The sequence below is a fragment of the Verruconis gallopava genome (genome assembly GCF_000836295.1).
Source record: "Verruconis gallopava strain CBS 43764 unplaced genomic scaffold supercont1.31, whole genome shotgun sequence".
Taxonomy (NCBI): Eukaryota; Fungi; Ascomycota; class Dothideomycetes; order Venturiales; family Sympoventuriaceae; genus Verruconis; species Verruconis gallopava.
This window is the reverse complement of record NW_015622167.1, coordinates 1-15314: the sequence shown is the minus strand read 5'-3', so window position 1 is coordinate 15314 and position 15314 is coordinate 1. Positions and strand designations below refer to the sequence as shown.

At 47.4% G+C, this 15314-nt stretch overlaps 5 protein-coding genes across 6 annotated transcripts; 3 read left to right on the top strand and 2 right to left on the bottom strand.

Moving 5' to 3' along the window:
- Positions 1-795: 795 nt before the first annotated feature.
- PV09_07583 lies at positions 796-4559 on the bottom strand. 2 transcript variants are annotated; one of them, XM_016361364.1, is made up of 7 exons: positions 4496-4559; positions 3048-4420; positions 2439-2996; positions 2055-2390; positions 1947-2001; positions 1858-1884; positions 796-1799 (listed from the first exon to the last, which is right to left on the bottom strand). In XM_016361364.1, exons 2-7 carry the CDS (start codon positions 4096-4098, stop codon positions 920-922), a joined length of 2907 nt encoding a protein of 968 aa, XP_016210690.1. In that variant the 5' UTR covers positions 4099-4420; positions 4496-4559; the 3' UTR covers positions 796-919. The 2 variants fall into 2 exon arrangements, with proteins under 2 accessions (XP_016210690.1, XP_016210689.1); XM_016361363.1 differs by having other exon boundaries at positions 3048-4559.
- On the top strand, positions 4379-7459 carry PV09_07582 (uncharacterized protein; the record flags this gene model as incomplete). The annotated part of the gene is made up of 3 exons (XM_016361362.1): positions 4379-4760; positions 4815-5095; positions 5150-7459. The coding sequence occupies 3 exons, from the start codon at positions 4379-4381 to the stop codon at positions 7400-7402; spliced, it is 2916 nt and encodes a 971-aa protein (XP_016210688.1). The 3' UTR covers positions 7403-7459.
- A 113-nt stretch (positions 7460-7572) lies between these two features.
- Positions 7573-8064, bottom strand: PV09_07581 (uncharacterized protein; the record flags this gene model as incomplete). Its single annotated transcript, XM_016361361.1, has 2 exons — positions 7573-7919; positions 7971-8064. The coding sequence occupies 2 exons, from the start codon at positions 8062-8064 to the stop codon at positions 7573-7575; spliced, it is 441 nt and encodes a 146-aa protein (XP_016210687.1).
- A 945-nt stretch (positions 8065-9009) lies between these two features.
- Positions 9010-10074, top strand: PV09_07580 (uncharacterized protein). Its single transcript, XM_016361360.1, has 2 exons — positions 9010-9322; positions 9375-10074. Exons 1-2 carry the CDS (start codon positions 9173-9175, stop codon positions 9942-9944), a joined length of 720 nt encoding a protein of 239 aa, XP_016210686.1. The 5' UTR covers positions 9010-9172; the 3' UTR covers positions 9945-10074.
- Positions 10075-10876: 802 nt separating this feature from the next.
- PV09_07579 (uncharacterized protein) lies at positions 10877-12159 on the top strand. The gene is made up of 2 exons (XM_016361359.1): positions 10877-11077; positions 11129-12159. The coding sequence occupies exons 1-2, from the start codon at positions 10946-10948 to the stop codon at positions 11675-11677; spliced, it is 681 nt and encodes a 226-aa protein (XP_016210685.1). The 5' UTR covers positions 10877-10945; the 3' UTR covers positions 11678-12159.
- Positions 12160-15314: the final 3155 nt, after the last annotated feature.

Below are 15314 nucleotides of genomic sequence, written 5' to 3'. Positions count from 1 at the left end.
GCCTGATCAACGCTCTCATAAGGTGGAATTGTGCAGGCTGCCCTCCGCCCGTGTTTTTGAGGGATCTCCCGTTGACACGCGATGCTCAAGACACGGATTTAGAAGGACATTGTCCTGTTTGTGCCGGAATGAGACCTTCTAACTCCTCCAATTAGATTGGTTCGGTCCCCAATCTAGAGTGAGAAATCGCGGGCGAGCCCGCTTGCGAGCAGTCTCTCCGAGACCTTGAAATATACTGAACAAAGCTAATTAGCAAATTTTGTAAGAGTTGCCACGAAACGACATATAATGTATTGTTTCTCGAGACTTTGAATACTTGAAGCTCCAACTCGCTGAGATTGACATCAGGAATTTGTTGGCAATGGAGATCAAGAACAAGGTACAGTTTGGACGAAGCTGGTTCATCACTGCATATATGTGTAGCGTAATCTTCTAGATTTTGGAGATCCTGCAATTTAAAGAAAGCTGTTATCATCGCTGCCTGTTCTTGGAAATATTGCTCGTTACAGCGAAGGACCATGCGCTTAGCAGTAACCTTGCCCGTAGTAAAAAGAGATAGTAACTGGGAGGACGAAGTTCTATAGCTCATGAAGCTATGTAGACGGGAAGGGGATTAGAGACCAGATGCTGACAGAGTTATGTGGACGCTGGAGCAGGCGAGATCCGAGCCGAGTAGCAAACACGTGGTGTTTTTAGTGCCTGAAGCACTAGAACTAGGCTTCGTGATTGTCACTTTGTAGCCTTAACCAATGCATTTGCGCTTGATTAGACGGGTGGACTGCGACAAGTAGTAGAATTAGAATATAAATTGCTGCGAAGTCTAAGTACCTATGTTTTATGCCGTTGCAGGGGGCGTCCCACAACCTAAGGAGGGAGGTAACTACTAAATTGGAATCACGCCTTCATTGTCACCACAACTCTACTCAAACTTCCTAAAGGACCTTTTCTGCGGAAGACGAGACATCCTACTATGCGTAATGCGATGATCTGACCTCCCGAACTTTGCAAATAGACCCTGTGCTTCTGCAAGACTTCTAACTGATCTAGGAAGGCCGCTGAGCTGTGAAGTACTTACACCCAACCGATGGAGAGAAATGTACAGGTTATCGTCGAGATCGTCGACCGAAAACGAGATGCTGCGTCGGAAAGGTTTGTTCACGGGCTTCGACTTCAGGCAGGGCACGGGTGTACCGTTGACCAAGAAGTAACTACCTGCATCGAAGATAGCTCGATGGAGCGCTTGCCTTCCTGCCTTGGAAAATTCCATTCTGCAAGCAATGTAACCCCGGCAGTTGTAGCAGTCGTTATCTACAGCTACCTCAGTGAGCCGAAAATAAAACATAGCTGCAATGAGATTCTCTTTAAAGGAAGATATCTCTGGACCTCCGAGGATTTCCTTTTCAGTTTGTTCCTTCAAGGCATCGATGGTAGCAATGTCGTCAATACGAGGCTCCTCTGTCTCCATAGCAAGATTGATCCGGTGGTAGCGCGAGTGGAACGACGAGGGTGTAAAGTTTATAATGTCTCTCCATGCACGCTCGGCATCGATATTCCAGTTAAAGGCCTCAAAGATACGAGAGAGAAATCTGTCCTTCGCGGGCGAGAATGGCCCCGTTTTGATGACATCTTGCTTCGCGGCACAGCCAGTGCCGATCGAAAGGACGAAATCGGGCTGCAATCCTGTTTTCTCTGGCCAAATGTATTGCTGCTCCCATAAAGCGATCTTCGTGGGATTGTTATGATGGAGAGCCCCGTCCTGGAATGTGCCAAAGTGCTTTAAGAGCTGCGGCTTGAAGAATCTTGAAGTTTGATTAGCGATCGTGACAATGGATCATCCCTGAGCGGAGCAGTACGTACCCTGGAGCAGCTGTGGTACAGCGAGCCCTAGGTCAGATATCGTCAGCCTTCCATCTACACATGTCTTGTGCTAGCAGTCAGGTACTTACGCTTCATCAATAGTAACGTCATGTTCCCGCTGGCAAGAGCGGAGTACGTTGTATCCTGTGCGTATTGGGTTAGCTTGGGGCCATTCGTACATGAGCTGAGTGACTGACCAATGTCGTCTGGTCGCTCCTCGCCATTGTAGTTACAGAGGACAGATGTTGTTTTGCCTCTCACGGGCGCAGCGATGACGGCCACCTTGGTGTCTGTGCTGAGGGGATTAAACATTTTCGGTGGCGGGCCAAATGCAGACTGAAACGCAGCTTCGATGGCAAGGGACTTGTACTGGTAGTCATTAATATATGCCACAAACAGCGATTGCAGGCGGCTGATAATAAGAGGGCCGTTTTTGCCCTTACCAAAGGTTTCATGCGCCAGGGCATAAAACTTTTCAAGACACGAAGAGGCCGACCACTGCATCAAAAACATACCAATGGCAGCCAAACCGCCTACGTTTCATGTAAGTCAAAGAGCGATCGCAAACTAATGAGACATACCGGAAGAGGTACCCGCAACGAAATCAAAATGATCCTGGAGCGGGCACCCTAGGTAGGCAAGGTCGGCTTCGAGGCCTCGAAGGATGGTCAGCGGGATGATGCCACGGACTCCACCACCGTCAAGGCCCAGAACACGGACACCAGCAGTTGGAGGGATAAACCTAAAAGACGTACTCCGAGCATTCTCACATAACAGACATCGAGGAAGTTGGTAAGTATTAGTATCGTGGTTGGTACAGAGACCGAACGTTTGAATACACGTGTCGCAATATGCATGAAAGCATTCAAGGACTTTCTCCGGTTTTCTCATTGAACAACACAGGCATAAATTCTGAGGCTTCAAGTTCTTCAACAGGCCTTGCAAACTAGCTAGGCGAGAGCTATGGATCTTGGCTGCACTGTTAGCATTCTTTGGCAACGTGTGAAATAGAGACGTCATTTCAGCTTCGATTTCGCGCAAAAATTTATCGTGCACTACCACGTGGGGCGAATATCCTCGTATAGCTTCCTGCAGGGGCGCCTCGTAGAGCTGTTTAAATACTTTCTGTGGCGAAAATTCTGCGAGTGTTAGTGGTAGGACGAATAGCTACAAGGCAAAGTATAACTCACTGTGAGACCCGGGTGGGTAACTAGCGAGCAACAACGCTGATGCCAATAGCGGGCAAGCAAGTTGCCAGAGCCAGGCTTCAGAGGGCATGAGGCTGAGAAGCGTTTGAGCGTGAGATGCCAGCTGGCTTGTCGTGAACCCATGCGAGCGAGAGTGGGCGAGGAACGAGAAAGGCGAGCTTCTATCCTCGCACAGATGCTCTGCTGCAGACCCGAAGAGCGCTTGGAAGTGCGAATAGTTTAGCATTTCATGGCAAAGATAGCGTGAAGCCTGGGCATCCTTATTCAGCACTCTCAGTCGCTCTCCAATCACTTCCGCTCGTCCTATGACATTCGTCTTGGAATTGACAGGCAGTACGCTGAGGCTGCGCCAGTGTTGATCAATGTCTGTATCACTTACTTGCCCTCCCGGGGCGCTGTCTGCCAGTGAGCTTTTGACAAAACCACGGAGCTTACGGGTCAAATCGGTAACGTCCATGGCACTGGGTAAAACATTCAGAACAACTACGACATGAGGTTTCGATGCAAGATCGTGTTCGCCATGCGCACGTATAAGGTCAGCTATAATATGGCCTGAAGCTCGGATACCGTGAAAATCCGCGGCAAAGATACACAAGACGTTGGAGAAAGGCGCAAGAAGGCGAGCGGTGACTTGCGACGCAAAGTCACGTATGCCTTTGCCCGGGGCAGTACACCGCGCGGTGCGAAAGGCGTTGGGCCCTCTCTGAGGCGCTGCAACGTCCCACTGGGAGGATGTGTATGAGAACAATTCGCAGTCGGCCCATAAGTTGAGATTTTTTGAGTCTTTCTCGTGCTCGTCCCGGAAGAGATGTACGTCTCCATGCCCAACAATCTGGTAGTCAGTTCCACCACCTAGAAGTTCTCGCAGAACCTTCGATTTCTCACTGCGCCCGATCAAAGTTATAAGGGATGGCCATAATGCGTCCTCAGAACGGATGTGGGAGCTCTGGAATGAGGAGTAAATGCTCTCGTTGATCCGAAGGGCTGGGCCATGCTTGCGTGACACTATGATCCACGGTGAACGTCCGTCCATGGTGATAATAACTGTGGTAAAGATGAATATATCAACGATAAGATGGCAGAGGAAGGGATGCTTGGTTTAATAATGGCTGTTTCCAAGTCAGGCGGTGGGCGCAGCAGCCCCTCTAAGCGCCAGCTGCAAACCGAGAAACTGCTTTTTGAAAAGTACGGCTAACGAGGGGCAGAGCGCCCGACTCAAGCTCTTTGAGAGAAACTTGCGATAATTTTCAAATATGAGGGCCGCATCCTGATATGAGCGCCGCTTCATCGCGCACAGCAGTTTCGACATCGTCATGATCGGAGCAGAGCACTTTCTCGGGTACGCGAGAATAGATCTGCAATGCATCAACTTCGAACACAAAATCAAAGAAACGCAACGTAGACGAGAATCGAAGAAGAACGTGAACCACCTTTTGGGCATCTTCCAACGTCTGGGCTGTAAGAATGATGAAGAAGAGCATGCGGTGATTGCAGTTGTCGAAGACGAAAGCGCCCTTCATGCTGGGCTGGAGGAACTTGAGCAAGCGGAATTGCCCCGTTCGCTTGGCACGGACGTAGATGTTCCGATACTGGAGGTCCCGGTACATGGCATCCAAGGCTTGCACAGGATCGCAGCAGGCAAGAAGTATCTTAAAGGGCCAAATAGGTGGTGGCTCGTACGTCTTTACTCCCGAAGTTTGTCCTCTCCGCCACTTCATACAAAATGCCCGCTTGCTGACTCACAGAAAGACTTATCCAGAAGTGACACGAAACAACTCGCCATACTCTATAGCCACGAGCAGCCGGAGACGGACGGCGATATACTTTGTAAAATCCTAATACACAAAGGCCAGCCCGAAGAAGCGATCTGGAATGCACGGTTGACGCCGACAAAGCGGAAAGACCTCAAACAGCTGCTCCGCGATGCCGGTTTCCTCGTGAAGTTTCGCCGACTCACGAAGATCCCGATTTTGTGGACACCGCTGGAACTAGGCAGCCTCCATCGCCTCCTCACTCTGCGTTGTCATGAGGTATATCCGGTACCCACACTTACGTGCTTCGTGGTGTACTGACGGGTCTCTCAGGAAATCTACAACGGACTAGACCATGTATACGACGCATGGACAGCATTTCTCCGTGGGCTGCCGGACGCTACGCCGGACCGATTCGATGCAGAAAGTATCGCTTTCATCGAAGGCCTGGCGCCTGCTTCGAGCGACTCCGACCGTGACCTCATTGAAAAGGAAATGACAACGGGCAAGCTCTTCCCGCGAGTAAAGGCTGCAGCACATCGAAAGACACTCCTTGAAAACTTATTAGGATATCCGTACATGATCCCAACCATAAAGTTCATATTTGAGGGTTTGAAGCAGCTAGAGCCGGCGTGCGAAGTCTTGAAGAAGTTCATCGGGCAGAGTTCGCGCAGCACAATTCGAAGCGGTTTTTTCGGGGCGTACGAGAACACCGAAGCCGCTCCAGTTGAACTTGGGGAGCGCCATTGGCGCAAGGGCACGTGGCAAACAGAAGAGGCTCGGCGAGAGTTCTTGTATATTCAGCAATGGGTTCGTGCCCTCCGCAACTTCTACTATATGACGGATTTCACTCCCAGAAAAGAGGTTGGCAAGGCGAAGCCAGAGATTAAGCAAGCCAGTCCGTTTCTGGAGTTCCAACTTGGCCGTCTTGCCATGCGCTCGGGGTTCAAGACGGAAACTGCTATGGAATGGAACCAGCGTGATGTGTCGAAGGAGTGGACGCAGCGCCTGTGCTGCGACATGGAGATCGGTTTAGGCGAAATCGACGATGCGACTAGGGCCCAGATCGCCATGAGCCTGCCGAAGCGCAGAACTGCAAGTCCTGGGAAGGACGTCAGGCTCTTAGGTACAGAGGCATATCCCAAGGACCGACGTAACGGCCGGCCGTACGAGGACGACTACTTTGGCGATAGGCAATCTTACTTTCTGTATCCGCTCCTGCGAAAGAATACTAACGACGACAGGCTTTCCGCAGAGGACGCCGAAGAATACAGAACGGAGAGGCCATATTTTATTACCTCCTTATTTGCACGGCGAGACCTCTTGTTCTGTTTCTTCGGCCATAATATTGTTGACCATTTACCATCCCATATAGATGACGATCCTTACGACGACGATGACGATGATGATGGTGGTGGCGGCGGCGGCGGCGGCGATGATGTTGATGTTGACGGTGATGGCAATGATGGTATTGCTAGTAGGGATGAGAGTGGTGGCGCAGGCGGTGGTATCGATGAGAGTAGCAACTCAGTCAGTGACACTCCCATGCCTGATGCAGACACAGCCGCTTCCGAGGCGGAACTCCAGAGTGCACGAATGCAGCTGGAACAGGCTCAGAAAGAGCTCTCGCGTTTGAATGCAGAACTCGTGAGAGTACGCGACGAAGCCAGTGCAACAGAGTTAGCACGCAGCGAAATGGATTCAAAGAATAAAGAACTTCAACGACAGATTGACGACCTGGCAAAACAGTGGCGCGAAGCTGAGTCGAAATTCGCTCAAGATCTTAAGATTGTCACATCATCACGCGACACCGAAGTAGCGAAGGCCATGTCACTTTTAGAAGAAGAAAGAAATAAGCTCAAAGCAGAAAGAGAGCGTGAATTGAAACAACGATCCGTGACAATTGGGCAACAGCCTCTCTCAGCAGGAGAAAGAAATAAAGGTAAAAAAGACGCAACTGCTCCGCCAAAGTCTCCGCAGCAGAGGCCCTCAACACCAGAAGTCAGAGCCGGCCATGATTTTACGGCAAGATACACACCCTATAGCCAAGAGCTTATACAGCACATCGGCACAATCATGCGGGCTTCTAGTGCTACTCAGTTAAGTCCGCAGGGTCTTCGCAAGTTCCCTGGCGGATATGGGATATACACCTTGAATTTCGAACTAGCTAATGGCGAGTGGTATTGTTTCACCGATTTGATTAATGGCACCGTCCTCCCATATCTATTCGAAATATTACAGACACCAGAGGGGTTTGAGTGGCAAATTTCTGCTGTGGAAATCCTAGGCTCAAATAAAGTTATCCCACCTCCTACATCGCTCGATGAGCTGCAGGAAGCAGCTAAAAACCATGGGTCACTGTGGATTTCCCAGCTGGTAAGAGATGCGTATTCTAACGATAATACCGATGGGTCTTGGTGGCCGGTTGAAGGTAGGAAAAGGGTGAAGCGTAATGATGGCTTGGCGAGAAGCACTTTCCCGTTGCTGGCGTATGAAAATACCCCTTCCCCTGTGGAGGACACCGAGGCCGAAACAGCTGTAACTGCATCACCTTCTAAGAGAAAGCGCACGGATAGCGACGGCTAAAGATGGGGAGAAGTCAGTTAACTTAGTAACTTAAATAATATCTAATTCAGTTCGATTAATCACCTCTGCGAAACTAGCTAAAACCAAAGCTTGCTTAACTTCTTCTACTCTGCGTTCAATTAACCAATAATAACCAATGGAAATAAATGCATTCTCTGTCTAACCACGATTTATGGAAGGTTAATGGATGGCACCTTCCTACCGAGCACCGGGAGACCAATTGCATCTTCAACCACCTCAATCCGCTCGGTATTCTCTACAAAGAATAAAGATGTCTTCCTGGCCAGTTCATTGCAGATCCTTTCTAACACTTCACACTGCTCTTCGAGTTGCTTCATCCTTTCCTGGATTCGGTCTTCACGAATCTCGAGGACATGGATGAGAGACCTCAACGATGCGAATTCTTCAATCTGGCGGCATTGGGTAGAGCAAATCATTCCAGCGATGGACTCCACTCTCTCAGATAGGGCCGTCCACGGCTTACGATCCATCCGTTTTGCCTGGCATGTAACGCTGTCTATTGCTGATTAGCGCCGATAGGCTGGATATTGACGAATGAGAGACTTACCTGTGGCTACGGCGGCATCTGTGGTAGCTGTCTTGCGCCTTTCCATGAGGATAGGTGAGTCGGGAAATTTGCTGGTATCCATAGGAGAGTGCATTGTAGCGTGAGGATTACTCGTTCTGACGAAAATTGAGCTTGAAATAAGAGGTAGGCTTACTATTATATGCGATAGTGAGCACACATACGAACGCTGTTCTATTCTCATCCAGCGCGTAGAAATCCAGGAACCCGGTTCTGCACCCAAATGCCATTGCTATGGTGGCTTAAGAGCAGCACGGCGGACTAGATAAGTGCGTGTTAACTTCGCATTGTTGTATTAATAATTAATTCATTTCATTTGTGTACCCAGACGTAATAACAGCAACAGCGGCATTATCGCTCCACCACCGACAAGAACACACTCTTATTCTACTATTACAATTACTACTACTGCATCTCCTTCAAACAACTTCGCCATGCAATTGACGGTTACACAGCTCCGGCACGTCCCAAAACTTCAACGCAGCCGCCGCATCAAAAAATGGATAAAGGACTGCTCTACTGTTGAAGAAGACGGGCAATATCAAGACCACGCCACACACAATGTCATCCCACCGGATCTGCTAAAGCTAACGCAGCCTTCCATTGTGTTCTGTTTTGATCCTCTCTTTCGCGGATTCTACAAGACGGCAAAGCCGTGGCTCCTGGGGCAGGTCGGAGGGGGGCACGAATAGTAGCACAGCATAGAATAATGCAAACTTTCATGCAGAATCATCCCAAGTTGCAGTGCATGCTACGCACGTACACTAGCTTCGCGTTATACTGAAATTATATAACTGTAGTGTTGATTTATTCAATAATATCATAGCTTGGCGTCTGCATACCAACGTATTTACCCCGCATTTAAATGTGATTGGACTGATGCTCTAAGCGCGCGATACGATATTAGGTGGCGTCACATGAATCTGATTCGCTTCTTTAGATGTACACCTGCGCCTTCAAGTTGCCTAAGGCAGATTTCGAGCCAGCATCGCCCAGTATCAGTACAAGCATAGAGGTAGCCCGCAGATGGTGAAACCTAAATGTGGCTGTGATGTACGCGCGTAGGCGCGATGCTGCTCGAATTTCCCAGATTCCGGAAACCTCACCGAGTTCCTTTTACATCAGCCGTTTCTATATAACCATGGATCAAATCCAGTAAATGAAGATAGTAAGAAAGTATTAGAATGGCCACATCAACACTTCATTCTCCATTCATTAAAGCTTCACCTGCTCCAATGGCTGGTACAGGACTTTACAGTTTCCTACCAGAACAGCAACAGCAGTCTGAAAATTCCTACGTCTCTCTTCCAACAGACTTACTGAACCCCAACCCGGTCAGTCAACTCACCCCGTTTATGAATGCATACTTATCGTCTCGCTCTGCAGGAAACTTTTGTGCTGCCTTCTATGAACACGAATGTGGGCTCTTCTGGAACATCCGAAGCAGAGGCTGCATCCGCGGTGATTCGCAGGATGTGTCTTGAGGTTCCCAGCATATTCAATGAGAACCAGAAACTAAAAGCCAAAGCAGTAAAGGACAAGCAAAGGATGAGGAAGTACGCAGAGGACTTCGCAAAGCTAGAATCCCAGCTTCCAAGCCTTCAAAGCATGGACCAGACGATAAAGGGAGTGGCGCTATCACTGGAGGGTCGCAGCCGGATGGAAGACATGCTCGAAGTTGCTCTCGCTGGAGAGACTCGCGCCAAGATCCAGCTCTCGAATGCCCTTCGTCAGGCGCATGCTTGGAGAGCAGCGTATGACGACATGGCACAAAGAGTTGCAAGTATGCGCCTCTGTAGTCATTGCTGTGGGGCTCGTGATTCGATTTGGCGATATTCACCTGTACATAGAGAGGATGAGGGAGAAGCGGTTGATGATGAAAGTGACAGCGAAGATAGGACTGGAGTCGAAATAGTGGAGAAAAACCATCAAAACAAACGACGTAAGACGTCCTGAGTTTGGGTAGGCGAGAATAAGGTTATGGCGGTGCTTGTGGGATTCCCAATGGATTTCTGGCGTTTTGGTGCTATGGTAGTGTTCCTTTCACAAAATCGCACATCCTAACTTACCTCCCATGAGAGCGAAATCACGTGCAGTGGTCTATTTAGGTGTTTCGCAGAGTCCTTTTTCCGCAACTCAGCAATTATTCTTATGTTACATTCTTATATACAAATTATTAGGCAGAAATATCATCACATTGCACGCTTCAAGCTGTATTCACGGTCTATTGTCCTTACACCCCCATCCATCTGTCACCATCCCATCTCATAAACGTATGGTATGAAAGGCAGACTTGTGCTGCTCGACTGACAACCCTGCGGTGCGGGACGCCCACTACAGAGAGAGAAGGTGTAACACAATGTAAATGAATACTGCCACTAAGGCAATAATTTCGAAGCTACAAGGCGCGTTTGGCTTCGACGGGCTTTACAGGGCAATATGATCTGTGAACGATCGTTCACTCTCCTCTCTTTGTCTCTTAAATATCGTGATCCAACCGTCGCAACTGTCTAGTCACGACTCTAGTCGATCAGGCTGAGAAACACCTAAGATCCAGAGCATTGCAACGGGGCAAAATAGCGGTATGCGGGGCCGATTTGGTTACGCCGCCCATTCGCTTTCATTCGATGACTCTTACTTTTCGCGATTCCGTATAAGTTTGCGCAGTGAATGGGAGTTAAGTGTCTGTCGCAAGACTAGATTCGCAAGCATTTGGACGAACTCCAGGATCCTTGCGGTGGTACAATCGTTTTTGGTTCATAGTTGGCCGAGCCGTTTCCGAAACATGGGTATCGGGGTCATATGACTTATTGCGACATCGGAATGCCAAGTCTTTGCCGCTCGCTGAAGGTCGCCGCAGCACGATTCTGTCCTGTGCAGTCCAGGAACTAGGAAATGAACGTCTTCACCATACTCTCTCGGCCGGATTATAAATAAGACCCCAGATTAGCTATGCTATGCCCAATAAACTTGACGCTTTAACTCACCAAACTTTCAGGATGCTCTCTACTATTTTCCTTCGAATTTTCGCAATAGTTGTAGCTACTGCTGCTGCTGCAGCACTTCCCACGCCCCAATTTGCAAACTCGGTAAAGGTGATATCACCTCTGCCCCCGAGAGACATTAACATCCCCTTCCAGTCACGGCCAGCGGGGCAGTTTGCGGCCAGAAATATTATTAGACGCTCCAATATTGTTCTCCCATCAATCCCAGAGGAGCCGAATGACCTTTCGTCTCCACGGATCTCTGACGATCCCGGTCTTAGTGCAATGTACCGGGGCAGCACCAAGTCTTCCAAGCGTCATGCAGAATCCAAGGGCATTCCCAGAGATGGGGTTATTGAATATCCCGTGACGACTATAGAGCGCCAATTACCACCTCGGAATTCTCTCGCGAAACGCGAAGACCAACCTGGACCCATCCCGGTTAGTATTGGCAGAGGATATAGTTCTAGTGGTAGTATTGGCAACCATATTTCGAAGAGTGGTAGACGCGAAGCACAGCCAGTTGGCCGTGGGGGAGGAACAGGCAGAAATCGCGCTGATCCGTACATTGTTAAAAGGCGCACGCCTGCTGTTCGAGCGGAGCCTCGCTTGCCACCTCGAATGCTAGTTGTAAAGGCCCCCACATCTCGAAATGATCCTCACGGCGAACATCCTCTACCTGTGCGAAGTACTCATGCAGTTTGAAGCGGTTCTGACCCTAACATGCTTCCATATACAGGACGTACACCATTTCTTTTTCAACGTACCTCCGGATCACGAGGAGCGTAACGGGAAAAGCCCCAAGGTGGTAGAGAGATGCAGCGTGCTTTTTGACGAGGTGGACCTCGTATTGAGGAAGTTTTCGATAAGGCGGAGAAGTGAGACAATGCCAGACCTAATGATGCCGGTCGTAAGTAGTAAGAGTGATCGAGTACTAGTTCGGACCTCATTATGTCTTTCTTTCTTTGTATCGGTGGCTCTATTCTGCCTGGCGCAGATGCCGCTCGATTGTACACTATCGTCAGTCTTTTCGTTACATGGCTACTCTTATTGGCACTTTCTCCTCTTTCCTGCATCGCCATGTGACGCAAAACCTCGACTTCGTCTAAATACGGGTCATGTCTTTCATATGCTCGACGCTTTAGGCGTATCAAGTACTTCAGCCGGTTAGTCATGCCATATGGTCCTCTAGTGCCTTTGCGGATTCGGAGATAGCTGGAGTATGCCATTGGAGTGGTTTTTGGTTCTTAAAAGCTCGATGTGAGAAAGCAAAGAAGAGAGCAATATTAAGCAGTGTGTCTCTGCCGTCTGCGAGCCAGCTGATTCTAATTGCAGGGATATGATACGGTTTTCCGTCAACGATACAGTCCGTAGATGTAGGACTGGCCCGTACACTTCCATGTGCACAAGTTAGGATAAAAGCACTTTTTTGATCCCAATAATAAATCGTGTATATGCTCCGCCGTCGTCTTTAAGCATTCTGACAACTGTTGATTTTAGGTATTCGTTCTGGGCCATAAGTTATAGCCTTTCTTCCTGCTTCATCGGCTAAAGCATTTGTGTTTTTCATGAGTGCTTGAGCTCCAGTCAAAACTTGGTTTCAGGAAATTAGCACGCTGCGCCACAGGTCATAATGTTCTCACTAATATCACCCCCTAGCAACATAAGTAAGCGCCGGAGAGCTGGATCCATTACAGCAGCAGCTATAGTAAGGCGAATAAGAGAAGCGAATGTTCCAATGTTTCAGGGCACGCAGAAATCTTAAATTTGGAATCTCTATACTAAAAAAAATTGAAAAAGGATTCCAATCTATACGTAATCTGGATTCTAGCTTAAAACGACTGTTTGCTCATTGGGTGGGTACCATGTATGAGAATTGCCGACACAAAAAATCTTCTGTCGTTTTGATCTTCATCGCGGCCGCCCGCATGAATTCCACTATCTTTGGTATTTGGTCCAATTTCTGTTTATATAAGGTCAGCTAAGCATCAATTTGTTGTGTTTTCTGTGCTGCCGACTACTCAAAACTGATAGTGATGCTTGCAATTTTTTCACCTATCTCTCCAACCTCTTAATCTTTCTGAATCATGATTGCACGTAGTAATATGGGAATTAATTAGTTGCATGCTTTATGTTGCTAAACTTTCCAGCGTATCCTGCAATCTGCTGAGCTTTTAAACTTTGGGATTAATGTACATGCGAAGCTGCTCCTTAATCATCTCCTGATAAAGTTTTTGGAGCGTACAGCATGCTGAACATCATTCTCTTTCAAAATCGAACCTGCTATCATCAAATCCCATCAACACTTGGCAAGGTGCTCCTATACTTACATGTTCATTGAGTTGGGCAACAATCATTCCCAAATCTCTAGACTTTCCAAACGCGGATTCATATATTCAACCTCTCAGACGCAAGGAGCGACTCAATTGTAGAATTGCGTTTTAAGTCCACTATATTTGCGATTGGTGGAGGACGAGTTGCACAGAGTTGTTGCGACTTTAATATATTATTCATGCATCGAAATTCAAGTGCTTCAAGGCTTTTTGCTGTCGCAGTCTCCGAGCTTTTCAACAGGTCTAGTATGCGAGCATCGAGATTCTTGAGAGCTGTTTGAAGACTGGTAAAGGCAGCGTCTTCATTCCGGGTTTGAACTTCTAATAAGCTACGAATCTTAAGATAGATATTATGTAGGAAGAAAATTTCATCTTTTAAAGTAATTATATCCAATTTTTCTTTATTGTCCTCTATGTATGTTTGTGTACAGGCTTATCGTGATGGGCCTGCGGAACGATTTGAGGGAATATGAGTTCTGAGATCTGAAGTGCGTTCGTAACACCTGCGACCTCAATGTGATTGCGCAGCCCATTCACTGTTTGACGGCTATCAATATTTTGAATGCCTATGTCATTATCAGCTGCTAATTACGATCGAGGCTCTATTATGTGCTCTACAGGGTATTTGCTAGTCACCTCAAAAGTCAAATCATTGTTGATCTCCGCATTTGCCGGTTCGCTGGAGCTTACTGGAGTATTATGGAGACTATTGAAGAACTTATCAAGCCTCGGGCTTATACTGTGTGATCGCTGAGTAGATCTCTTCACAAACTTGTGTATTTTTGATGATGGGCCAGGTCGGATCAATTATCGTAGAATTTTGTGTATTTTTTTGCACTTAACAAACTTTCGTAATTTAGAACTATTCGCAGTCATGTTGAAGACTGATTTTAAATTTCTGGTTTTTAGAATTATCGGAAGGTATCTTATAAATATCTTAAGAGCTTTGATTTTAACGAGGCAGTTTCTTCATGCGCGCGCTTCAAGCATATCTTTAGGCCCCTTAACATCAGAATGCTGCGGCGCTGGCCTTGCAGGAGGCCATGCAACTTTGCTGAGTTTCATGCAACTGATTGGAGTGGAAGACAGGCAAGGCACACTCCATTTTCTTGAATCTTGATTCCTATTTTTCGTGATGTTTCTTTATCGAGGTGATTTTTTTTTTTAAAAAAAAAAAAAAAAAAAAACTTCCTGCTTTCTAAATATATACATTTTGGCGCTTAAAAGCTCTTTCATTTGAAAGCTCGGTTTTGTGCGAGGTCTGAACTCTCACTTTTCTAGTTTTCTTCCATATCGTGGCGGTGTTCGACCTCAGCGCTTAATTTTCATTAACGGCACCAAATTTTAAGACATCTCATCCGTTCTGCTATATATAAAATAGTTGTTGGCTAAGGATGAGGGTCCAAAATTCATATCATGCTATCCTTCAAGACTGACTTGTTAAAAAGGGCTGTCTATGGCACTACTGCTAGTTATAAGGTCACTGATCTCATATCTAATTGATCAAAATGGTGCTAATTGGAATATAGGCTGGCATACTCGACACAAAACTTGTTGATCATATGATTCTGGCAACCTACGGCGACAAACACCGAGTAGCTACTCTTTTCTCTCATCTCCAACCTCGCTTGAAAAGCTCTAACAAAATAATCTTATATAAATCACTGATTGTTATACACACTTTAATACATTATGGAGAATCAAAATCTGTGTTGGAGTATCTAGCAAAGCATCCGCAAGTGCTTATAGATATTGAGCTGCGGTCCATAGAAGGTATATCAGTATTCTACTTGAACGAAATCCATCTAAAGATTATAAGAGCCACAAGACCGCTATTTAGTAGCGCATTCTGAATATCTTCTGGCCCGTGCTACGTCTTATTCACTCTGTCAAACAGACCTTCTTCGAAGAGAGTGTCACGGGGCTACCCCATGACACATGACTGGCACCATCCTGTTGCCTGTCCGATCAAAGCAACACCGACATCAGCCAACCGAGCTCCTGAACTG

What these genes read in the sequence shown, in the direction of transcription:
- PV09_07583 (XM_016361363.1), bottom strand. Translation starts at nt 4,098, where the DNA reads ATGGACGGACGTTCACCGTGGATCATAGTGTCACGCAAGCATGGCCCA. An exon ending in GACGTTACTATTGATGAAGC is followed by an intron (nt 1,885 to 1,946) that starts GTAAGTACCTGA and finishes TATCTGACCTAG; the next exon opens with GGCTCGCTGTACCACAGCTG. An exon ending in TGTACCACAGCTGCTCCAGG is followed by an intron (nt 1,800 to 1,857) that starts GTACGTACTGCT and finishes TCAAACTTCAAG; the next exon opens with ATTCTTCAAGCCGCAGCTCT.
- PV09_07580 (XM_016361360.1), top strand. Translation starts at nt 9,173, where the DNA reads ATGGCCACATCAACACTTCATTCTCCATTCATTAAAGCTTCACCTGCT. An exon ending in ACTTACTGAACCCCAACCCG is followed by an intron (nt 9,323 to 9,374) that starts GTCAGTCAACTC and finishes CTCGCTCTGCAG; the next exon opens with GAAACTTTTGTGCTGCCTTC.
- PV09_07579 (XM_016361359.1), top strand. Translation starts at nt 10,946, where the DNA reads ATGCCCAATAAACTTGACGCTTTAACTCACCAAACTTTCAGGATGCTC. An exon ending in CGCCCCAATTTGCAAACTCG is followed by an intron (nt 11,078 to 11,128) that starts GTAAAGGTGATA and finishes ATCCCCTTCCAG; the next exon opens with TCACGGCCAGCGGGGCAGTT.